This window comes from Pinus tabuliformis, chromosome 5_1 (genome assembly GCF_031772625.1).
Source record: "Pinus tabuliformis cultivar Carrire ecotype Pingquan chromosome 5_1, CPIR1, whole genome shotgun sequence".
Taxonomy (NCBI): Eukaryota; Viridiplantae; Streptophyta; class Pinopsida; order Pinales; family Pinaceae; genus Pinus; species Pinus tabuliformis.
Genome location: NC_142305.1, coordinates 833,124,160 through 833,151,314, shown reverse-complemented (window position 1 = coordinate 833,151,314; position 27,155 = coordinate 833,124,160). Strand labels below are relative to the sequence as shown.

General features: G+C 37.0%; 1 protein-coding gene and 1 pseudogene across 1 annotated transcript; both read right to left on the bottom strand.

The window, feature by feature from the left end:
* Positions 1-22,993: 22,993 nt before the first annotated feature.
* Positions 22,994-23,896, bottom strand: LOC149167479 (CAAX prenyl protease 1 homolog pseudogene; annotated as a pseudogene).
* Positions 23,897-24,266: 370 nt separating this feature from the next.
* LOC149167478 (uncharacterized) lies at positions 24,267-24,842 on the bottom strand. The gene has a single exon (XM_089430498.1). It carries the CDS (start codon positions 24,840-24,842, stop codon positions 24,267-24,269), a length of 576 nt encoding a protein of 191 aa, XP_089286624.1.
* Positions 24,843-27,155: the final 2,313 nt, after the last annotated feature.

Genomic DNA, 27,155 nt, shown 5'->3' with positions numbered 1-27,155 from the left:
GCTTCCCTTTATCACTCACCATCATTACACACTGATATCGGGGACTTTGATATCATTCCTTGATGCTCTCATTATGAGCAACATAACCCAAGAGGTTCATCTCAGACATTTGGACGGGGCATGGTGCATCAGGAGAGAGGATTTCCAGCTGTGGCATATGGGCAAGGCACGGGTTGGTGGATGTAGGCTTGGGGATAGTCCAATCTTCTATAGAGGTAAAACATGCACCGCACTTGAGCCCATACTCAAGGAGAGGCATGATCCCCTTTGGGTGAGACGTTCTGACGTGTCTCAAGAGCATCCAAAACAGTTTGTGGACCTTACATGCAGGTGGATGTTCAGACTCCAAGTGGTGTTGCGGAGTGCTTTCAGGAGGTAATATGATAAATCCCACTGCATGGTATGGTTGGCATAGGGAAGGTTTGTATGCACTAGATTGGTTTGTGATGTAAGGAGGCCATATATCAATTGCACATAGGGGCTTGAGATGTGGTATGGGTTGGCACCAACAGCTGTCAGGAGTATACCACAACCATTATGGCTGTGGGATCAAGGGATCTAGCAAATTTATTGGAAACTTTGTTTCGTGATCAGTGGGAGCAGGATAGAGGATGACCCAACTCCCGCTTGGTCTTACATGCAAGCAATAATTAACGCCTTTGTCGCATGGCAAGACTAGTTTTCCTTGTTGCTGCTACAAATTAGAGTGAGTGTTGGATGGGTAGGTGTTGACATCGTGGGCATTTGTGGGCTAGATGCACTGGGACTCCATAGATATTTTTCCATCAGGTCTGACGAGAGGGGGAAACAACATTCACGTAATGAGAAAACTGTCATGATAAGAGTGGTGCAGCGACAACATGGTGGCACCCCTTTTGGACTAGCTTGGGATTTTGTCCTAATAGTTCAACTACCTATGGAGGTGAGTGGGTTTCTATAGGGGAAGGTCATTCATATCTTCCATTTGGATTTAGTGACTTGTTGGTGGTGTGGTGGACTTCACCAGTGTGGTAGGGTGATCAACACGAGGAGATCAGGGGAAGCATAAGTAGGCAAGGATTCCATCCCAAAAGGATTGGATTGCATCTTCAAGGGTCTATTACTGAACTGCACGACAAAGACTATTCGGTAGAGCAGTTTCATGAGGAGATGATCAGGATTTTATACTACCATGATGATCTAATTAGTGGTGGTAAGAAGGGGACGTCTGGTGCCTATGCTGATTTGGATAGCAAGTGGAGCAAGGGATGCATCATGCTAATCAGGATGGCTTGGGATCCTAGAAAGACGAGTCAAAGATTAGGGATGAATGAGTGGTACATATGGTACCACGGTATTGTGTGCAGAGAATTTTGGGGTCAGTTGATCGAGAGGGTGCTTGTTCAGGCATTGCTTGAGAATAAGGAATTTTTGGTGGGGAGGACTGCAATGTCCCCAACTAAATTAATTCTCCTAAGATGAATTTCTATGTTACAATCAGGTGTCGGGAAATATTTTGCCATGTAAACTTAGGAAAAGTGGGTGGAGGGAGTCCCCACTTAATTTTTGGAGAGATGGAGGCCACCAATATTAGAGAAAATGAAAGCTTAAATTGATAGTGGAATATGGGGCCCACATAAAGTACACAGTTGGGGAAGAAAAAATTTGAATTCCTTAAGGAAAATCGACTTGATGCAGGGACCCACAAGGAATGCATGGCCAACGATTATAAAAGGAAAGAATGAGGGAGCAATAGGGATATTTTTTCTATTTGAAAATCAAATTTGCCTTAGTTGTTCAGCTGAGCCAATATTGTGTTATTTAGCACAAGAGCTTCCCAAGGAGAGAAGCTCAATCTTTATTCGGTGGACTTCGAGTGCCACCTAGGAAGGCTTTCCTTCATCACTGGGAGTGGAAGAGGCATCAACTACAAGTCCCACACATTTCTCGAGTAGAGCACAGAGTCTAGGAGCGACCACTACACAGAGGGATGATTCACTAGTTGTTTGTGGAGCTGGGTTGTTGGGGAATTGACCAAAGAAGCTAAAAGAGTGTTCTTTGATCATTTTCATGAGTGTGGAGGGAAGCTATATCCAAGAGTACGAACATACACGCAAGTCTTACTTTATCATACACATGAATGCATCATCTCCTCCATGACTGCGCAGTCATTGGAGTGAGACTCTTTTGGGGCAGCATCATCCGGGGAGTTTAGAGCTAGGGTGATGGGAATAATTGGGAGGGAAATTTGAGGAGGATTGCTATAGTTTGGAGAGAATAGATTGACAGGAGCCTCCATAGTAACAAAATTCAAATTTGGTTGAGGGCCAAGCTGTGAAGGGTCAAATTTTGAAAGTTGGAACTAAGGAAATCTTTTTCTCGGTTTTGGGCAAGGAGCACTCTCCTAATTTTATATAACTTTCTCAGCACTCTAGAGTGGGAAAATCAGGGGGTGAATTCAGGTAGCAGTGTAGTTTTGGAGCAGCAACACAATTTTCTGGAGGTGTTGATTATTGCATTTGTTTAGCTTTCTCATACTCATCACCTGGTGCTTATAACTTGCATTGTGCAAGCCTAGGTGAAATTTCTCCAACTAATTTGTACCAAAATAGATATTATTAATAAAATTTGGCTAGTTTGGGGATTTGCAGAAATTTTTGGTTTATGTGTATGCATTTCTAAAATTTTCTGTGTTATTTATTTGTGCATGTATTTATTATCATTGTAAAATTTTTACTAGGAATATTACATATTCATGGCTATGGAGACTCAATACAATGATCAATAAAAATCATATTCAAAGGAAGAGTATGTTGTTGGATAGGTAGATATTGAGGGATAACTTATTAATGCCTTATAAGAAATATGAATACTCAGAAAAATATTAAAAATAATTTGTTGTAGAAATATGAGAAGGAAAAGAAGCATGGTCTCGATGATTCAACAATCTCTCTCATGAAGTTATAGATAGAAGAGGAAAATAAAAGAGAATAAATGTAACTAATCCAACTCGAAGAAAAGAAAGTACATTGTGAGAAGCTAGAAGCTATGATTGTTTCCTTGGGAAAGGATTTAGAAAAATCCAATGATTAAAAAAATAATAATTTGAAGTTTGGAATGAAAAATGAAATATTAGATGATATTCTCAATTTCCAAATATCCCCTTTTATTAAAACATGTCTTGGTTATCATTAAATATCCAAAGTGGAATTAAGAAAAATGACATTAGAAAATAAATGCAAAGAAGAACCTAACAGTTATGCTAATATGCTCAAAGGGTTAGTAGCAATGAAAGAAGAGACATAAATGAAGCCAAGGATTATCATAGGCATGACTCTCTTAGCAATAAAATAAGCACTAGAAAGGAAGTAAATAATTAGTAGTTATACAAGTTTCCTCACAAAAATAGTCAAAATGGGTTTAGAAGAATAGTTTTTTAGAAATACTAGGGTGGGGGGTGTGAATCACTATTCATGCTAAATTAAGTTTTACCTAGTTTATACTTTTCTTTGCAATATTAATTGGATCATCATTTAACAAGTAGAACATTATGACATTAGATCTAAGAATATGTATAAATTCATGAGCAAAATATAATTAGAAATACATGAGAACCATAATAATGTAACAGATCAACAAGTCAACATACACATCATCAAATAGGAACATTAGATATTAGGTGCAAAAATGAACTAGGAAAACCACCACTGTTTTTATCTCTATCTTTTTATTATTATAAATAAAATCTTCCTTTACTTCTTAGACTTGCACAAACTTCTATTAGTGCACAAGCTCCTAGTTGTTGGAGGCCGAAACCTCCTATCATTTCTCCATCTACCACTAGAAGAAAGCCACTACTCCTTAATCAAGTTATCTGGCCACCACCAGAAGGAAGCTACCAATCCCTCACTGAATGCTCCAAACTTCAAACTCCTTGTATACCTTGTTTCAAAGTCTTTCACACTAGATCCACTTGCAACATAAACTGAATCATGTAGGCCAAGTTTCTTCCAATTTTCAAGTTGGACCCCCTTGTAACTTTCCACTCAACAATATAAATAAAAATATACCAAAACCTCTCTGTAATAAGTCTCTAATCAACAATTGAATTTCCTCAATAAAAAATTAAACCCTAGCTCTGTCATGGACAAGAATACTGTCAAATTCTAGAAACAACACATGTACTCAATGAATCTGACCAACAATATACCAAACCATACTATTTTCTCACCCATGAGATCAAACCCTAGCATCATACTCCTAAATAATAAACAATTTTTCCCAAACTCCAATCTCAACACTACACATCTAAGATACATCAAACATCAAACCTCATAAGTAGAATTTTATCATCAACATTAATAATCAACAACAACTATGAAAAACATTCTCACATCAAACAATACTCGATGATAACAAGCAACCATCATGACTACCCCACACAACTCCAATCACATAAAAATGTCTTTCTATTCATACAACAGTCAACAACAAATATAATTCTATCTTGTGACCAAATTTAGTGCATATGATAACAAAAAAATAGTGGCATTTCATTATTAGTATCAAACTTGCAACACATAATCAAACTCAACTCACCATACAAGATGTAGAAACATCATATACATTGTAACGTGTAAGATAACAAGCTTCCAACCCTAGTCTAACCACTAACATACATCAATTATGGAAAACCCCTAGTAACCAGTACTACAACTTAGTTTATCAAACCCTAGCAACATAGTAGCAACATGCATATGACAATATAAACACTCTTTGTGTTTACCCGATAGATTAGTAGCATCATATTATCTCTGGAAAACCTTTCATACGTTATTATACTAACTAAAACATCAAGATCCATGCAAAAATGACTATACTTATTTTAAGGAAACATATTCATCAACAATGGCTTACTATTCAACAAAATATTCTAAACATCAATATATCATTTCCAAGTCAGGCCCTATAAACATTGTTGAAATCCTGATGTTCTATGTTGTAACAATCACTTATTATAAAACTTCTTAGATAAGAAATCGTAGATATAACATAAATCAAATTCACGATAGAAGACAACCAAGAATACATTAAGACACAGAGAATTTAGGTCCAATGACTAGGAAAAACCCCATAAGGGGAAAACCCAACCAGATTCCTTTTCTATTAGAAATCAATTGTTGAGCAGAGATACAAAGTACAATGAGGGATCAAGAGAATGAGTAAGTTCGCCCAAATATGAACAAGTTGTAGCATGAATATCATTGGTGGTAGCAACAAATGCATAGATGGAGTCAACCTTCCCTTTAGCTAAATCAACATTGAAGCACTAAATCAACCTTGGCTAACCAAGTTATGCTCTTACTCTCCAAGTCTCTCTCTTGCAATATCTTCAACTCTCTCCAACTGTTTATCAAGTTCGAATTCTTATTTCATAATGCACAAGTAGTGAGGTGAAAAATAATGAGCCACATATATAATACAAGCAACGAATCCATGCCATAAAGGAGGAATAACTCTCATGCCAAAAGGAGAGTAGCTGATGCCCATTTAGGAAATGTAACTCATGCCATTAAGGAGGTACACATGCCTTTGCAACATATTCTCTTAAGAGAGTGTGTAACATGTGCATTAAAGAGTGCATGAGAGGAATCTTTTATGACATTCTTTTATTGAGCATGAGAGAATGTAAAAGAATATTTTATGACATTTTTAATGAGGGTAAGAGAGTCTAAGAGTATTAATGAGAGCCTAAGAGGAGTATTCCATGCCAATAATGAGTGTGTAAGAGAACATTATTTAGAGACATGATTGAGTGTCTTAAAATTCCTTTTAATAATAATAACAATAATATCATAAATAGGATAATTATGATGATAAAATATTAAGTCGATATTGTATTATTAGATTAATGATAAGAATTTATTTTTTATCAACAATACTTGATTACTAATTGATGCAAGGTGATTTACTATCTTGAGAATTTCTAATTTTAGATTTTCTGTTTTTAGACTTTTTCTTTTAGAAATTCTATTTTTAGACTTTCCATTTTTATAAATGTTAGAAAATTATATATTACAGGAAATGGTACACATAAAATATTGCAAAAACACAAACACAAAAAACTCTAAAATCAAGAGAGAGACAGATATATGTGGTTAACCCAGTTAGGGCTACATCCACGGAGAAACATCCATTCCTTCATTTTATATTCTTTAGTAAAATGAAGAGATACAACCTACAACAGATTTGTTGTAATTTCCTCTTTGCCCTCACAAAATATCCTCTCTTTTTCTCACTCACAATACACATATACATAGTCACAATACAATTCCCTAATATAGAGTGAGGGGTTTCCTTCTAGGGAGAAAACCCTAAATTAACGTAACTTCTACTGTTACATCGTTCGCCTAATGAATGACCGATATTGACTATGAAATTACAATATTTTACAAGTCAATTTTAGATATATTTTTAACTCCGAGGGCACTTCACCTTAACCTTGTCCAGGGGGGCTCCTAAAATCACTGTCGCCCCCCATGCAACCCCTTGATGGTAATTAAACGGGAAACATTTCCACCCCATTATGAACTAGGGTCTAACAACGGGATACCTCTAAATAAAGAAGATAATTAGGATCCACACCTAACGATAAATTCATCCTCAAGTTACCAATTTCCAATAAACACATAGTCAGTCCAATGCAACAGTTATAGTAGCATGTCATGAGCCCTCGAATTGCAACAAGAATGTTGCAACTCCTAAGGCTACCAGCTTAAATTATCAACTCGGGGTTCGTACAAACTTAAGAGGTATCAAAACTATATTTACATCATGGAATGTGTCCTTCCTCAGTTGATCTAATGCAACGAGGTTAATATTATGAAATCAAAGCCTAAAGTATTTATACAAATGGAAATTTTATTCTATTTGCAATAAACGTAAATGTTTCTTGCTCAAATGTAAACGCTAACCCTAATTGTATAAATATAAATGCTATACTACATGTAGAGATGTAAACATTAAGCTACTTTCAAAATGTAAATGTTGCATTGAAAAGAAACCTCGTCTATGGAATGGAAATAATAGTGCTTTAAATAGAAACCCTAGCTTAAGAATAAAGAAAGAAAACTAGTATAATTTTCATGAAGGAAAGAGCATGTAATCAATCACTTCATTCCAAAGAGGTTAGATCCATTGACATAGTTCATTAGATACTTCATGTGGCAATCAAGAAATCTTTATTGTGCTATCCAATTCATAAATTTATCCACTAACCCTAATTGTTGAGATTTGTTGCATGGATAAAAGAGCAAGTCCATAGTTGTATTTAATATTCCTCAATCATTTTTGCAGAGACTAGGGGAAATTATTCAAGGCTAGAAGGAAAAAATCAAGATTCAAGGGAAATTTTGATCAAGTTTACACATTGCTACATGATGTTATATGATTTCTACATGGTTGCCCTTTTTTGCTACAAGATTGGATCCATGATAATTATGAGGGTGAAAATGGTGGCTTGAAGGTATTGAAAGGTAGGTGAGGGTAAATTATGGTTGTATGATACTTTTTCAAGCCTAGTACTCTTCAAGGGCCCATCTTGCACAAAATCCAATGCACACTATGGCCTTCAATAACCGAAAAATGTGTTCTCTATGAATAGTGTTTTGAGAGATTTGTGAGGTTAAAATAAAGATTTTGATGGTAGGGATAGTAGTGCGAATGAAAATTTAACCCTCAAAATCAACAGTAGTACCCACACACCACAAAAATATTATAATTTTTATAGTTGAAAAGACTAAAATACCTAGTCTTCCAACTAGTTCGTCCTTTGAGTTATCTCATCAAATGACCAAGAAAATCAGCTGAAAATTAGAAGGGGTGATGTTTTCTATTAAATAGTATGTCCTAGGACTTCAATCAAAGTGAAATTATTACTAAAAAAAAATCCTTGTTAACACATGTTAAAAAATAGCAGAAAATTACTACTCTAAAAGCCAAAAGAATCAGTGAGCTAGTTAACCTACCAAATGCCTAACCTAATCAAGTACAAATGTTATGGGTTGAATTTTGTTATTAATTTGAATTTTTTTATGAATCGATACAAGTTGACAAAACTCAAAAGGGCTTCATTAACATGTGCTAAAATTCAGTAGAAAATTACTACTATTTTGCTATAAGAGACTTCCAGAAATTCCATAATTGTGAACTAGTAAACCAATTCAAGCAGCTAAATCATGGATATTACATTGAAAAGTTGTTCTAAGTATGAATAATTCTTTTAAATCTGTAAATAAACTTTAAGACAACTCACTACAATCATTTGACTAGTATAACCGACAATAAATGAAGCATGAACATGGAGAAATAAGAGATGCAAGTGAAAAAGGAATTCAAAGAAAATAAAGAAATTGTATAGTAGGGCTCTGAGGCTCCTGGGATTGCCAAGCCCAAGGATGCTCAAATTCTTATTAAGTAAACCAATATTTAGAAGCTAAAAATGACACCAAACTTCATTATTAGATCCAATCCAAGTACATCACTTCTAGAAATGAAACTAGAGTTGTTGAATAATAATTTTTTTACTCAGATATAGGTAAATTCCCCACGCACATTCTGATCTGGAGATCCCATGCCCTGCTTCCTCGGCCCCAGCGGCCCTTCGCAAGCCTCCTACTTGGCAACCCCTGTTGTTGGGCTCTCAACCTACCCTCCCGGCATCCCCGCAATTGAGCTCTGCCCCCCTTCTTTGGCCTGCGCTGCTGCTGGCCCAACGATAGCGTTTTGTGACCGTAGAGGAGTGTTTTTGCCACCATGAGTGCACCAGGGGGTGGGGAGCCTCCTCCCACCCCACCTATCTCTTCAGAAGAATCTTTCAGAAGATTGCTTTCGCAGAAAGGGAAGAAATGTTTGACTCCAGAAGTCCCGAAATTCATCAAAAAACTGGAGGAAATTCCAGAGATTACCCTGCCAGAAGACCAACCGATAAAAATCGCCCTAGCCCTGGATATAGAGGGTTTGTAGGACAATTTATGGGATGCTGGCCATAAAAAAAAACAATAGATGACTGGATCCAACGCAACTGGAGGCCCCAGCTGGAAAACATTGTGATCTGCTATGCTCTCGGAAGAGGGTATTTCATTTTCGAGTTCACCTCCAAAGAAGATCGAGATTTGGTTTTCAGAAACGGTCTGTATTTTATGGGAAATCAAGGTCTGTATTTTAATAAGTGGACCCCTGACTTCAATCCCTCAATCAATTCCCCTAAAGAGGTCCCAGTCTGGGTCCGGCTTCCCAATCTTCCGATCCATTGCTGGAGCTATCACACCCTGCAAAAGATTGGAAATGGCCTCGGACGTTTCATTTACAAAGCTGATAACAAAGGCCAATATACTTGTGCAAGAATCTATGTGGAAGTCGATCTAGTAGTTGGACTACCCAAAGCAGTAAAACTTATAGTCAAAGAATGGCATCACTATCGAAAACTGGATTACGAGCAATTTCCATTCAAATGCAGAACCTGTCACGAACATGGACACTTCCAAAGAAATTGCCCAAAAGATCCAACCAAGGACAAAGTTGACAAAGAAGGATGGAAAGACATAAAAAAGGGAAAAGCAGTCCCAAAACCAACTGAGAAGAAAAATTCAGGGCCATTGGTGAAGTCCCGGCCCAAACCAAAAGCCAAAGAAGTTCCTAAAGAGGGTTCTCCCTCTGGGGAGAAGATAGATGCCATTGGGATCCAAGAGGAACCAGAAGACCCGTCGAAGAAAGTGAAAGAAGCTGAAGCAAAGTCATCTCTTCCTCCATCAGAGGATGAACAAGGGGAAAAAGAAGAAAACGAGGAGCACATCAATCTGGGCTCCAATTTTGAGGGAGATTCAAAAGATGGAGTCTCAAATTCAGACAGCTCGCAAGTCACTCCTATCAAGTCAACCAAGGGTCGAAAGTCTAAGAAGAAATAGAGAGAGGAGAAAACTTATCTGGATGTTCTCCAAGGTTCTCAGAAAACTCTCAAAGGAATGATGAATACCAGATGTAGGTGCAAGCATGGTAAGGCTCCAAAAGGAGCCACAACCTCCCAAGCTAGTAAATAGTGAAATACGTCTCTTGGAATTGCAGAGGATTAGGTAGAAAGTTGAAAGAAGAAGCTCTGAAAGACATTGTGAGGATGTACTTGTCTGAAATCCTTCTCATCCAAGAGACAAAACTGGAGGACCTTCTACTCCTCCAAGAAAGCAAAGTTTTCTGGCATAAAGGCTAAGGGAGAGCAGTCAATGCCAGAGGCGCCTCTAGATGGATTGCCTCCTTCTGGGACAGCTCCAAATATTATATGATTCACAAAGAATGTTGCCCCCATTGGCTACTCACTAAGCTCCTCCATAAAGAATCTGGCCACCAAGTAAGTATGCTCAATCTTTATGCTCCGGTTTTACCCTCTGAGAAAAAAAAATGTTGGGACTTGCTTGAGTCCTATCTTTTCTTGCACAATCCAGAAAATATTATTATTGCAGGTGATCTGAATGTTACACTAGCTACAGAAGAGAAAAAAGGGGGCTCACTGGTCAGGGACCCAGCTAGAGAATGGGTTGAAGGCCTCATTCTATATTGGAATTTAGAGGATATCAAACCCACATCTGGGAAAATCACCTAGTCAAACAAAAGGTTAGGCCTAGGCCACATTGCTGCTCGTCTGGATAGATTTCTTGTCCAATCCTCCTTCTTGACTTGTGGTCTAATGGCCACCTCTAAAATTCTGTCGAACTACACCTCTGACCATAAACCCATTCTGCTTGAGCTCTCCTTGGATGGAAATCTTGGCCCCATTCCCTTTAGATTTAGTTCTCTTTGGATTGATCAAGAAAGATTCCAAGAGGTGGTCATCAAGGCCTGGAACCGGCAAGTTCAAGGATCCCCTTTCTTTATGTGGAAAGAAAAGATGAAGAGACTTAAAAGGGAGCTCAAGGAGTGGGCTAAAAGGTTGAAAACGCCCACTGCCAAAAGAAAGGAGATGCATGACAGCTTAGCAAGCCACCAATTAAAAATGGAGAACTCTGATGCTATTCAAATCCTTCTTCAAAAAGAAGTTGAGTTGCAAAAAGATCTCCATAGAGAAAGTAGGGATGAAGAAGAGTTTTGCAGATAGAAGTTCAGAAATCTTTGGTTACAGGCTGGAGACAAAAATACAAGCTACTTCCATAAGCAAGTTGAAGCACGCAAGCACTTCAAAATAGTGAATGAAATTCACTATCAAAACTTTGTGGTTAAAGATTTTGATGGCATAAAGCAAGCAGCCCACGCCTTCTTCAAAGATCTTTATTCTGCCCTGGAAAACCCTCCTATTGATTCTCAAGCCTATCCGATTGATCTTATTCCTCACTGTGTCCAAGACTCTGAAAATATCATGCTGACTGCTCCGATCAGTATGAATGAGATTAAAAATGCTCTGGATTGCATGGACTCAGATAAATCCCCAGGCCCTGACGGGTTCACAGCAAGGTTCTATCTGACTTGTTGGCCTACAATTAAAAAATACCTTCTGAGAATGATCCGTAAATCTCATACCTGTACCAAGATTGGAGGAAGCACCGAATCGGTCTTCCTTGCATTGATTCCAAAAGACAAAGGCGCCACTGATTTCAGCAGATTCAGGCCCATCTTTTTGTGTAATACAAGTTATAAGCTGATTACAAAAATTATGGCCAACCGTCTTAAGAAAATTCTGTCGGGCATCATCCCTGAAAACCAAGGAGGATTCATAAAAGGGAGAAAGATTCTTGACAATATTGTGTTGGTGCAAGAAGCAATTCACTCAAGCTGTCACCGAAAAGAGAAAGGCATGGAGATTAAGCTAGATTTGACAAATTCCTTTGACAGGGTGAGACATGATTTCCTGTTCTCTGTGATGGGGAATTTTGGCTTCTCAAATGCTCTCATAACTTAGGTGAAAGCCTGCATTGCCTCCCCTTGGATAGCACCTCTGGTTAATGGTCATTCAAAGGAATTCTTCTAGGCCTTGAGGGGGCTAAGACAAGGTTTCCCTTTGTCCCTACTTCTTTACGCCATTCAAGCTTTGGTGTTCAGCTTCCAACTAGACTATTTTCAACAGATCCAAACTCTTCCAGGCCTGAGAATGGCTCAAAATGTTAAAGACATAAATCATGCCCAGTTTGCTAATGATACTTTATTACTAGGAGGAGCTACCATAAATTCTGCTAGAACCTTCAAGAAAGAGCTGAACATTTATCAGGAGGTTTTGGGCAGCAAGATTAACTATCTAAAAAGCATGATCTATGGCTGGAACTGCTTGGCCAAGGATTTGACAAGCATAGCAAGGCTTTTAGAAATGGAAAGAAGCTTGACCTGGGAGTATTTTAAGTATCTTGGGATCCCAATCTTCAAATCAAATCCTAAGGTAGTTCACTGGATGCCCCTGCTAGACAAGCTAAAACTCATAATACAAGCTTGGGGAGCCTCATGGTTGAATAATGCTAGGAATGTAATCCTAATGAAATATGTTCTCATAAGTCTCCCGGTTTATCAAAATTCCATTCTTCTAGCTCTTAAAACCTTTATCAGTAAAGTGGACATTCTCCTTAGAAGATTTCTTTGGGAAGGAGGGAAAAATAATGAAAGAAGGCTCCATTTAGTAAATTGGGACACAATTAAGAAGCCATTCTTGGAAGGAGGTCTTCAAATGCGGGATTTGGCAGCCCAAAATCTTGCTCTGGGCTCCAAACTCCTTTGGAACATTGTCTCTGGGAATTCTAGTTGGAGAAAGAGAGTTCAGTGGAAAAAATATTTTCATGGGTAGCGTTTGAGGTGTTTGGACCAGCCTCCTAGAATATTCAAAGGATCCCCAGTTTTCAAACTCTGTCTCACAGCTATGAAACATTTCAATCATAAGCTTTATTGGATCCCAGGTAATGGGAAAAAAGTAAAAATCTGGGAAGATTCGATTCTTGGAGATCAACCCTTGAATCAGGTGGCAGAACTGGAAAATATCAGAGTTTGGCTTCAGGCCAGCAATCTGGAAACCCTTTGGGACATCTCCAATTGGAAAAATGATGCAGAAAGTCTTTGGGATGGTTGGAATTTGGGGGAAGTCCCTCATTGGCTGGATGTTGAAGCCAAGTTATTGATGGATCTACTCGAAGGAAAGTCTCCCTTAAAGGCCTCTTCTAAGGACAAAAGAGGGTGGGGTTCTCTTTCAGGCTCTTACTTAGCAGTAGAAGGTTACAAAAGTTTGATGGATGTCCCCAGCGTCCCCCTAGAGCCAACTCAATGGAAATTTATCTGGTCTTTTCCTGCTCTCCCCAAAATTGACTTCTTTTGTTATACTATGGCGCATAAAAGTATCCTCACTGGAGATAACCTGAGGAAGCGTGGAATGGCAGGTCCCTCCAGATGCTGCCTTTGTGTCTCGGATGAAGAAACGGCTAACTACTTATTCTTATTGTTCCCCTTTGCTCAAGAAGTTTGGAGGGGTGTCCTAATGTTAGGACCTGACAATATGGAGCTTCGAGGAAATATTTAGGACCTTCTTCGAAACTGGGCCAAGTTATCCCAGTTCTGTCTCTCCAAAAAAAACCTTCTCAAGGCTAGCTGGATGTGGATTCCGAAATTCACATGCTTGGAACTGTGGCTGGAGAGGAAAAATAGAATTTTTATGGAGGAGAGTTGCAACACGGTCAGAATTATCACTAAGATCAAAGCCCTGTTGGGGGAGGCTTTAGAAACCAAACCCACCATAAGAAATGGCACGACTCTGGATAGCGAGGAAGATCAATGGCTAAAAGAGCTTGTTCCTAATCATCAAAATAGACCCATTCCTCCTGCTAAAGCCTCTTCTCACTGGGAAATTCGTCTGGAAGAATAGGAATTCATCAAATGGAGATCTGCTTTGGATGACCATTGCCTTTTCTTCAATGGGGCCTCTAAAGGCAACCCAGGAAAGGCCGGTGGTGGTGGAGATATCTTAAGCCCAGGTGGCTCAACTAAGCTGCGCTTTTCTTGGGGTCTGGGGCATGAAACAAACAATAGAGCAGAGGCTCTAGCTCTGTGGCAAGGTCTAAATCTGGCTTTTAAGAGGAATCTCCTCTCCATCTCAGTATTTGGAGACTCCAGACTAATTGTTTAGGCTATGAACTCTCAAAAGATCCCTTCTCAGGTGCAGTTAGCCCCCATCCTCAAAAAAATTGAACTAGTGTTGCCCAAGTTTCACAAAATTGCCTTCTATCATGTGCTGAGAAAGTTAAACTCATAGGCGGATGAGGCAGCCAACCTAGCCTCTATCCGAAGCAGAAAATCCCTATTATTCAATGAGGTTGAATCGGACTGCAGCATTCCTTAATTCTGGAGATGCCTAGGCCTCTGTATTTCACAGGTTCAGCTTCTCCAAAGCTTCGGGTTCGAACCTTTTGAGCTTCCTGCTGTTAAGTGGCACAGTGGGTAGGTGCTGGGGAGTTCAAGAGGGCCACCTCAAGGCGCGTTTTCCGATCTTAGCATTCTGGATCACATCAAAAAGAAAATGTAGTGATTCTCGGGTTGATCCAGCACTCTGGCGTGGTGGGTCTCCTATCTGCAAGCTAAGCAAAAGTAGTGGAACTCCAAGGAATAGCAGAAAAGGAACAACAGAAAAAACGGAACAAAAAAAATGGAACAGCAGAAAAGGAACAGAAGAAAAGGAACAACAGAAAATACAGTAGAAAAGGAACAGCAGCAAAGGAACAATAGAAAAAACGGAACAGCACAAAAGGAACAACAGAAAAGGAACAGCAAAAAAGAAAAACACAGCTCCAACAAGTTCGTCAAGCTTGAAGCAAGTCGGCGCCGACGACAATCCTGAAGAGTCCATTGCTCAACACATCAACCACAGTAATATAGATTGATATGATTTGTAAATGTTGTTATCTATTACTACAGTTTGTTAGGATTTACCTTTGGTCTTTGGTTTTTAGAAGCCCAAAAGGCACGATTAAGGAGGAATTTTCTCCTTCTTCAATTCTCTTTCAATCCCCTATCTGCAATCACAGTGTAAATCATTCAGCGGGCTTTTCAAAAACCAATTCTTCTGTTCCTGCTGACTGTAACAAGGATCTACAGAGTATCAATGTTTAAGCCCTCGGCAGCTGTTTTGCCGATCTTCAAATAAAAACTAACCGTTTTTGTCAAAAAAAAAAAATTTTTTCCTCAAGAAGACTAAGAAATACATTCCCCTAGAGGAAAATTAGAATTGGTTGTTATAAAAATTGATGGGGAAGCATCCTCCTTGAAAGAAAGTAGATTTCCCCTTCAAGATCCCTCAAAACATGGATCTGGTTCCCAATAGTAGGAATCTTCATTAACTGATAGGGAGCACATTCCTAGATTTTCTCAATCACTAGAGGTATAGAATATGTTCAACAATTTCATAATATCTTGTTCATTTAGTATCCAATCTTATTCGATCATGTAGCAAGGAGCAAGTCCCTAAATTATCTCATCTTCCAAATCGTCATAACATGCCCAATATTCTCACAATATTCTACAAAAATAAATAATATTAGGCACATAATATTAAACTAAACCTTCCTAAGAACATACTAAAGCTAAAAAAAACATTATTAACTATATAAGGAGAGATTTAATATAGCCTCCATGTGCCTAAGAAAGGTAATATGGGCCTTAATTTGTATCTAATTTGGGGGGCCATCAGAATGCACTATACGTTTGCACACATCTTTGTCTCAAGCCTTACCACTATCATATAGCATTGTATAACCTCAGGAAGCTTCCATTTCAATCACCCATGCAACATTACTAAAAAAATTCACTCTCACTGCAAAAAAATACATCTTCTCATAATACTCTATAACACTCTTACATTTATTGACTCAAAACTAATTATACTTGATAGCAACATCATACATCAAACCCTCACTCAACTTCATCACATCTATGCCAAGGACTCAATTCACACACATGAAAATGATACATGGCTTATACATATACAGTAATTTCCTTAAAATAATGATAACAATGATAAACATTATACTATAGCTATTAAACTCAACTATTTTTCTCTGCCAGATTTCCCTGCAGAATGAATTATTAGACACATGAAAACTATATCAGGTACACATCTTTGCTCATGTTATGTCACATTGTTTATGTAGTAGATATGACCTGAAAATATATTAAATTTGAAAATATGCCAAAAGCATAATAGAAGAGATTGTTGTTTCTCTGCCATGAAAATGTTTGAAGCGCTGGTCACAGAAAGAGACACAATGATCATCTTTCACATCATGTCTATAATGTGTATTTTATCTACAAAAAAAGATTAATATTTCATGTGCATACAAGCTTTGTCTCATTCACACTGGTGTATAATAAATTATGATCTACACACACCAGTCTCAAATTATCCCTTTCATTCACATTATATTTTTTGTTCAAACACACCCATAGACTCAATTCACTAGCATAATCTGACTCAAATCAAGTTATGTTTGATCTACTACGCTATCTGCATAAATTTCTAGTACTTGCACTTTTATTTTCCATGAACCTCATGCACAAGCACTTAGACACTAAAAATCTATCGATCTCTATGTTTAATTCTTGATTGATCTAGTGTCAGTTGTAGTTAGTATCACATATTATCAAACCATTGAAAGGAATATTGCATCAAACTTCAAATTCATTGTACATATATGCTTAGTCAAATCAGTCCTTATTCAATACATACATAGATCCTCAGATGTTCATAAGACTAACTCATATTATTAATCTCCTATAGTAATGTATTCACTCTTCTTCCAGATCTTTAGCCACACATAATAATCAATCCACAAATTCTTAGATTGATTTTCTTAATGCCTTTATACTGTGCCAAAAAAATGGAAAAAGTAATCCAAAACAATAAATAATGAGCAATGTTGTTAACCTCATCAGATCACACATCCATCAGAGATCTCCATCCTAGATCAATGTCACAAATGCAATCCAGGTGACATATTTATAGTGCCAAGGACAAGGTTTTACCAAGGGCATTTACAGTGGATATTTTTATGGTATTTTAATGTCCAAGTCAAACCATACCTTGAACCATTAATTGTATTATTACTATGGAGGATTAAATAGAGCATTCTAGACATTACCATGAGAAATTACAGTCGCTAAATCCCAATATAATTCATATTTTCACCTATAACAATCATCATGGGGATAATCCTAGATCCTAGAGAATATCATCATAGGAATAAGCCTAGATCCCATAGAATATGTTCCAATCATCACTTTGTGCTAGTTATCTTCCAAGCAATGATGTGCTAACTTGTGGAAAATGATAATTGATCTGCCTAGAACTCTACCACACTTCTAATTAACATTCTGAGGCACTTATAGAGTTTTTCCATCCTCTACATCACCTCTACAAGACCACTTAACACCAATAAGCACCAAATCATCATGAACATAGTCAAGCCAACCTCTACAATACTTTTTCGAATCATCAAGGGTGACTAATAAAATCACGATCTAGATTGTCATAATGGTCAACGAACTAACCATAATGCTAAAATATCCCCTTTTGGCATTGATTTCAACCTTCTGTAAAACACCAAGGCATCAAGTCCTTCTCTCCCCATTTGACATCAATGACAAGAGTGGGCTAGTCTTCTCAGAATAATGTCATGTTGCTGCCATTGAATACAGCAGATCAACTACCAATATGTGCATAAAAAATATGAGTATTCATCTACTATATGAAAGATAAACATACTCCCCATAAACATCGGGGTTATATATATATCATGAGCCTTCTACTACTATACACATCTCCCCTAAAACATATGCAATCTAGAAGTGAAATAAGAAAACATCAATGTATAGCGTTGTATGTAGGGAACGCATGTGCCTCACATGATGACTCAATACAAAATAATCAATGAAGTTTTATTTGACTACTTGTGAGCTCTCGAAAAGCATACATAGCTCTCCCTAAGCACATTAGGTTGCCTCATACATTCATTTGAGGATACAATGTTATTTTATGGTACTAATGGTATAGAAACCCTAGGTGGATTTTAACAACATCTGTAAGTGACTAGGGAATGTATCAATATGGAATCCTACAACATATCATTTTTAGCAATTCATAATATCATCACAATAATCTTGTTAATATCAACACACTTCAAGCCTAGGCATAGCCATCAATTTGATTGATACATGTACAGGAAAAGATTAACAATACTTGACATGGATGTGATCTCTCTAGCTTGACCAAATGAAATCATATAAGACTATGCAGACCCTGAATGCATAATATTCAACTCACATGTATAGAAAATGATATATCTTAACATAAACCTACAATAAGACAATGTCACATAATACATTGAAAAGCATGACAAATTCATTCCCTTTTCTTCCAGTAAAAGAGAATAATGCCAACAATGAATAACTAAGATACTAGAGGCATATGAGATGCTTCCCTTGGTAATGTGGCATATTTTCATCACCATTAATAAGTATTCTACAAAAACCATAGTCATAATAATCTCAGTGGATGTAAGATCAACATCAAATGGTAAGCATCATAATGTTAGGTAATGCAGTATGTTTCCAGATAGAAAACTCTAGGTTCATACTAAAAACCCACAATGATCTAGCACCACATCAAGAATTGTCAAAAAATAAACATGCATCAAGGGTCATATGCATGGTTGCCATATTAGCAAACCATCATTAGGGTTAAAAAAAAAAAAAATCTCCAAGACCTAAAATAACCATACAAAACTGAACCAATGGAAATAGCAAACATTATTAACATGTAAACTTTCTCTTCTATGTGCCTCTCCCCTTGCGCTCATGTGCCTCTTTCCAAAGAGAAAACTAATCTTTTGGTCCTTATTGTCATCAAGTTCCTACGTTGCTTCCATGTGCTTCCCTTTAGGTTATGCACCTCCCACTCATTTCTGTATTCCTTTTATAAATATGTATAAAGTACAATAAACTACAATTTGGATTTTCTTCCCCTAGTTTGAATCTGAAGAGGTGGATATTGACTTCAATCTCTTAATTTTTCTCAAATTTTTCTTCAATAAATATACCTTCCTTGCATTTCTAATCCCTTTTAATATGACCTTTCCAATGTCTTCTTCTACAATTTTCCAACCTCTTGAGGTAAATATAACTACATGTCCTTTATCAGTCACATGAACCACTCTCCAGATGTTTTTCTTTAGCCCTTTGACCAACAATACATTATTTTCCTTTGTATTTTTAACATCAAGATTGGATCTACCTTTTCCTAGCACCTTCATCGGTGCACTATTTCCAAGAATAATGTTACCACACATGGTTTTCTTAAGAGAAATGAATTGATATTATCTCTAGACATGTGATGATAACATCTGTCTATGTAAGAATGATTTTATTCTTCTAGAGTGCATAGAGAAATGACATGCTTTTTTTGTTGCTATTTCTATTAATTCCAAGTTTTTGTATGAGTACTGCTAATGGAGGTGTCTACTTCTAAGTTTTTGTTAAATTTATTTTTGAAATGCCTAAACAAATTCATTGGCTTGCTCCTACATTCTTTTTCCACATGTACAAATTTATTGCATGTATAGAACCTTGTTTGTCTAGAGAAGAGGGAGAAATAATCATGATACTTCTTCATTTCTCATTCATTTCTATATTATCTACAATCAATACCTTTATGACCAAGTAAATTTCATTTAAAACAATAAACTTCAAATACACTTGAATACATGGGAACCAATGATCTTCTTTAGGATATACTCTTTTCTTGAGTTTTGAATAATCTGCTTCTACGATCAGCGACAATGTGTCCAAAGTTGTGATAGATAAAACACTAAATATCATTAATCAAGGGAGATAATGAATTATGTTTACTTCTTTAGATACCATACTCATTCTTGGGATGAAATGATTTCATTGAAGAGTCACTTTTCTTGGTTGTTGGTTTTGCTACCTAAGGGTTTTTGGATTTTGCTCTATTGTCTTTAAGACTGTCTCCACATGCATATGAGTTTGATTCTCCTTTCACTATTTCATGAAAATTGAGCCTTGATTTAATGGAGGGTGACCTTTGACTACTAATAATATTGTCCAATATCTTGTTATTGTCTTGAAATCTCTATTGTTTTTCCTTTTCTTCTAATTTATGGCTTAATTAGATTACCTTTGTTTCTAATTGCTCACAACCATCCTCCTTTTCTGTTTGTTGGTTTCTTATAGCTTCTTCAACTTTTCATACCTCTTCCAGCTAGGTTCTTAACTCAATAGTATCCTCTTTAAGCCCATTTTTTTGTTCTTTAAATATCTGAAGTAACTTCTTATTCGTTCATTTGAGTTTTCTAGATCATACATCAAAGAGATGATGTCAACTTCAAGGGCTTCACAATGTATTTTCTTTTCTTCTTTTTTTAGCTACCATTGTAGTGTTTTTTGATTCATCATTATACCTATTTTCATATACCTGCAACAAAACTTGAGATTGTCAATCCTTTTCAATTCATAAACATGTTTTCTTCTAATTTTGAATTAATTATCTAACCTTTCTTATTTTGAATTTGTAGCTCCATCTGATATTATGAAAATTGTTTCATTACCACACTCATCTTTTGATAGACTACAAGTTTCTTCTTCAAATACATTGAATATTTTGAAAGCAATATTACCTGTCAATTTTCCTAATCAATGAACTTATATCTTAACTATGTTACTTTCACTATTTCCTCCTTCATGAATGGTCTACAAGTTATCCCATACATCTTTTTCAGTTTCATAGTGCATATATTTTTCAAGTTTTGAATCAGGTATGCCACAATAGATTGCATTTATTGATTGATGATTCATATACAATTCTTAACTTGATGGAGGAGTTTTAGTATAGCCATTACATACTAATTTCCAAATATCATATCCAAGTGATATTAATCTAGATTTCATCTTTTCTTTCCATGCCTATTAGTTTGCATCATTAAGAAGAAGCATACCTTGATATTCCATAGTTCCATACATGAATTGTTCTACTAATAATTCTCCTTGTTCAAAAATTGTTAATACTTCCACTGCATGTGATACCTCACTTGCACTAACATAGTTCTCTTGAATTGACTTCTTCCTTTCATTCATCTTCTTCTTGTGCTTCCTTAGATAATCCCTTATATCCCATTCCAAATGTTAAACTGATTTTGACCTTGGAATGATAATAATTGTTATAAATACTAAGCAGGTTGGGGGGGGGGGGGGGGGGGTGGTGAATTAGTATTTCATATTGAACCATGTTCTACCGAATTTATAATTTTATTTTGAATCTTAACTAGATCATATGATTTAACAAGTAGCACATTATGACATTATATCTAACCATAAATAGTAAACCATGAAAAATATATAATCATAAAGACATGAGAATCATAATAGAGCAACACATCAACAAGTCTACATGCACATCATCACATAAGAACACCATATATTAAATGGAAAATCCAACTAGAAAAAACCGCCATTACTGTTGTCTTTGTCTTATTTTTATTATTATAAATAAAATGTTTCTTTACATGTTAAATTGGTGCATACTTCTATGATCATACTTGCTAGATGCTTCCTGTTATCTCAAAATCAGGCCCTGGAAGGCTGCTGACCAGGAAGACTTCAAGCAACTATTTCAGACCAATCTTTTGACTAAGGCTTAGCCTCCTTAGCCTGAGAGGGCTCTCTCAAAGGGTTATTGATTTTGACTATTAATAAGATGACTAACTCTCTTGAAACAAATATGAAGGCTGGACAAACATTACATAAGTTTCCATTGGGCTTATGGAGTCAATCAAACCTCAGTAAATAATGATATTGCTTTACCATAGAAGTTAGGGCATGTGACATTTAAATGTTCAAAATACAACTCTTATAAAACCACAGTTCATAGATGAGTACAGGAAGTCAGAGCAGCATAAGTGAATTCTGAGTGATTACTCATCTAAGCAACTGAAAAAAGACATGAAGGACAAAGTAAAATAACACATCTTGAACATGGAAATGCTGTATGAATCCTGAGAAGAAAAGCATATAACTTATATTACTGAACTCTGTTCTTTACATAAGCCAAAACAACACTCTGTTTTTATAAAATATCCAACCCTCATTACATAGATGTTCCAGCTATATATAGAAAATCCTTATTCTAACTACTTCGAGCTTCCTCCTCCCACATGAGGGGAACTCGAATTCTGCCTATGATGACACCTATCTGCTTTACAACAAACTATTAAATACAATAAGGGCTAACTGGAGTTCTAAAGAGATCTAAATCTAGTAGGACTCTAACACCGTGTTATGCTAATAATAGCCTTGATTACAATGGTTCTTGTTCTTTGACACCTGGTCTTCTTTAGATTTGGCTGAGCTGGATGTTAAATACGCCTTATTGACCTTGAACGCTGAATCCTTTACTGCCCCGTAGTATTAGGAGATGGCCCCTGCTTTTCGGCTTTTGTTTTCATTAATTTGCTCAAATATATAACAACATGTTTCTTAGTCTTTAATAATCCAAGGTATGGAACGCTGCCATGTTTCTGATGTGCTGTAGGCTGTATTGATGATGTGTCATCCACTATTTTAAAAAAACCAAAGAGAAAACGCATTCAAGCTGTCTGATGCATGCTTCAATTCTTTTATGATATGACAAAATGCCACGTCCTTAATACGCTGTCCACCGTTTTCATATGTGTAGGAAAAAGTTCTTGCAAGCTGTCTTGATCTTGTTGAAAGCTGATGGCTTCAGATGATTCCTTGTAGACATACCCTTTTCAAAATTCCCGCTTGTATTTCAAAACCAGTTGACTGAGATTGGATTGTGTAGCTTCAACAGTTTCGCAGCGTGCTACGAAACTGCTGTACATTAATCATCTTCAGCAGTTTCGTAGCGCGCTACGAAACTGCTGTGTGATTCCAAAAACACAGTTTCAACCCAAAACTTTGAAATTGTCTGTGTTGATCAGGTGGAAAATAAGGAGCCGGCGGGCAATCTGGAGAACATTTCCTCCTCATTTTTGCACTGCTGAATCGAGGTGTCATATATCACTATACGCTTGTTATTGTAAAATCCATACATGTATGCGTTGCTGTGTGTCGATCTTGTTGAACCATCAATCACAAATAGCTTCTTCAACGGAAACTTTAGAGATGATGCTAGCCTTTCAATATTCAACCTAAGTTCCCCTTCCGGAAGAGGAGTGAACTTGTTGAAGAGAGGAGCTATAAGAATAGAATATAAAGACATCATCACTAGTGACAGTATAAGCATGAAGGCCCAAAGGTATATTGCTAAATATTGACCTCCTTTCTGCACAATTATGATTATTGCTGAAACAATTGGTGGCCCAAGTAAAACTGAAAAGCCCAGACCCACAACCATATCTCTGAGAAAAAGCCAAATCGTTTGTTTATTGAATCCATGCCGAGCCTCAATGACAAAAGTTGAATACAGTGAAAAAGGCAGATCTATCAACTGAGACCAAAGAGTAACAGCTGCTAAACATATGAGTGTATGAATGATTTCATTATGAGGATCTAAGCCCAAGTTTGCAACTACAACTTCTGATTTCTGCCAAAGGGATGGTAATGCTCGAAGAAGTAAAATTGCTGAATCTCCTATGATGGTCACTGCTGCGTGAACAAAGTGGAAGCGGCTTTTATCAATGCTGTAAGCTCGAGATTTTTCAAACTTATCCTGACTCACCATTCCTTTTAAAGGCTTAGGCAGATAAGGAAGCTTAAGTGACGTATGTTGCCTCAAGTCAAGGTATGTCTCAATGAAGTACATGAAGATCATGAAACCAACAACAGCTTCCAAATAGGGAAACGCCATTTTTTAGACCAATCCAAGACAAGCCTCACCTCGCCTGTAGCGAATAAAGGGCCAACTAGTAAACGAATGGGATGCAGTAGACCTGATCTCCAGTTGAGTTGAGTGCCGGGGAAGCCGTGATACTAAGGTAATACGGGGGTCAATATAAGGGCATGATGCAATTCCTCCATTAGTTCATAAAAAGGGCAATTTCTCCCTTGCATTATTCTTCATTTGAAGACAGTTCTGGTCATAAAGATTACTGACATCATGTTCACCTTGCATCTAAAAATCGAAACGATTTCACGGGTTGCCTCACATAATCTGTGCAGAAAGATGAATTAAAGAATCCCTCGAGGCCCCACTCATTCTATTAGTGCATATGGAATAATTGTCGAGGGATAGTCTCAGTGAATTTCCGTCAGTTATTCATGTTATTCAGGAGCTTCACAACTTCTCCAATTGTGACTGTTTTACCTTCATCCCGAAGTGTGAACCTTCCAAGTTGAGGAAAATCAGAGAACTTCTCAACACAGATAGTGTCATTTACCTGAATTCGACACAACACAACTGCTCCAGTCTTAACAAAAAGACATTTATTTTTCATTGGCTTTTTCATCCTTGGATCCATCTGCTCTAACAGCTCCATTATCTCACATTCCTCAACAACAGAATGAATATGCAGTACAGCTTTATAACCAGCAGTAAATATTGCTTTATGTTCCAGTAGTTCTAATATCTGTAACTGAGCCTCAAACTCCAGCACTGCTTGAATTGGATTTGAAATGGAAGACAAAACAAAGCCTGTAGAGATGTCATCTTCTTCAACACCAGATAATTTCACCCTAACATTTTCTCCAGGCCTTGCATACTTTATTTCATCACTTTCACGATAAACAGCTACAACTTTCTCGTGAACCTTATTTGGCGTTATAGTTAAGCTGTCTCCTTGCCTTACAGTGCCTGACTCTGTTTTTCCCATAACCACAGTTCCCATATCCTTGAATCTATCTATTAATGGCATCCTGAAAGGACCTTTAGGATCTCTTGGAGGTAACCTGAATGCAACGATTACTATGGGATTGTCAATGAAGGAGTTGTTCCATCAACTTGAATAGCATCAATGACCTCTCCAAAAGTTGGCTATTGAGCACATCCACAAGAATCCATTATAGTCCTCCACATCATACAACATAGTGTCCTTTATAGGCACATATCCTGCATCCCTAGACAACTTCTCTAATATTGCATAGATATCCTTTGTTTGAGAGTGCGTTCGGTCTCCTATGACAGAAGTATGCACTGTGTTTTTAATCTCAATCCAGCTCTGATAGAGAAGAAACACGGGACTTCCATCCACAAGAACCCTTTGAGAAATTTTTTAAAAAATGAATGTTCAGGATTTAAAACATTTTTCTTCAGTGATAACAGTGGCTCCACTTGGGATAGTGTGCCCTTGTGGTACACTAAGAACTAGTAGGTCCAGTGCTTTGTCCTTTTTATAACAAACATGGATTTTCTTGACAAACATCCCCTTCAAGCTTCTTGGGCCTTCACCTCGGGCTTAAGCTTGATGATCACTGTAGGAGAAAGGAATCTACATCTACTAAAAAAAAAAATGCTCAGTCAACCTTGAGCTTATTTGCATTTTCCTACCTACCTAACCTATCCATTTCAAACTTCTTTCAGCTCAATCAATGTGAGATTTCCAATGTAGCCAATCATTTGTCTTATCTGATATTGGAGTTTTTTTACTGCATCGGAGTTCAGAGCCACTATGATATTTTGATGACCACTGCCACTGAAATTGCCTCTGATCTTCATAGAAAAGCTGAAACACTGGAGAGTAAAACTCTTCCATGTATTCAGCTATAGGATCCCATAATTCATGATCAGCTTGATGATTCTTGTAACTTTCTGGCTGTGCAAACTGATCTTCAACAACAGTGTACTCTTCCTCAATTGTAAAAGAGAAAGGAAGCAACACTCTCTCCTTGTGTTCTATCATAAAAACCTTCTGAAAATAATGATCATGATTATGAAGACTATATGCCTGAATCTGACCTTCTAAACCTTCAATGTCTTTCTCAATGTCCTCAGCAACTTCATCCAGAAATTTCATCTTATCCTCTGCCTTACACTCAAATGATTTTAGATACGAGAACAAGGATAAAGAAAAATTTTCATTTGTTTCTCCATTACTATGATCATTATTCCATTGTTTGAAACCTTGAATTGAAGGAGAGTTTGCCACCACATCTGATCTATCTATCCATTCCTCCAAAAACATAAACCAAAAGTCTTCAAATGACTTAATGGATTTGGTAGGAAAGCTTTCAACCCACTGTTTACATTTCCTTTGAAATGAATCATAGAACAACATAATGCAAACATCCTCATGTTTAACTCTAAGAAGCTCGGTAAAATCACAGAAATCTGATATATGCTTCAAAGTTAAACTCAAATCTTCTCCGTTGAATTTTGGACCATTCCTTAGAAAATATACATCCTTGGGAAAATGATTTGGGAAACCATGAATTCCTGAAAAATTTATGCATGCATACCACGAAATAAGAATGGTAGCATTTGGGTCCTTCATAACTCCAGTGGAATCACCATGAATGTATGAATTTTGAATTCTTCAACAATGGAGTCGCCAAGGTAGATTGCAGCCTCGAAAACCTTCTGAGCTCCTGCTACCTTCAGAAGTTCAGCTTCATAATTTCGGGAATGAGTAATCTTCAGGCTCCCGGCAGACGCACCAAAATGTTATCTCAAAATCAGGCCCTGGAAGGCTGCTGACCAGGAAGACTTCAAGCAACTATTTCAGACCAATCTTTTGACTAAGGCTTAGCCTCCTTAGCCTGAGAGGGCTCTCTCAAAGGGTTATTGATTTTGACTATTAATAAGATGACTAACTCTCTTGAAACAAATATGAAGGCTGGACAAACATTACATAAGTTTCCATTGGGCTTATGGAGTCAATCAAACCTCAGTAAATAATGATATTGCTTTAACATAGAAGTCAGGGCATGTGACATTTAAATGTTCAAAATACAACTTTTATAAAACCACAGTTCATAGATGAGTACAAGAAGTCAAAGCAGCATAAGTGAATTCTGAGTGATTACTCATCTAAGCAACTGAAAAAAGACATGAAGGACAAAGTAAAATAACACATCTTGAACATGGAAATGCTGTATGAATCCTGAGAAGAAAAGCATATAACTTATATTACTGAACTTTGTTCTTTACATAAGCCAAAACAACACTCTATTTTTATAAAATATCCAACCCTCATTACATAGAT

Coding starts and splice junctions, on each gene's coding strand:
- LOC149167478 (XM_089430498.1), bottom strand. CDS start 24,842: ATGGGAACTGTGGTTATGGGAAAAACAGAGTCAGGCACTGTAAGGCAA.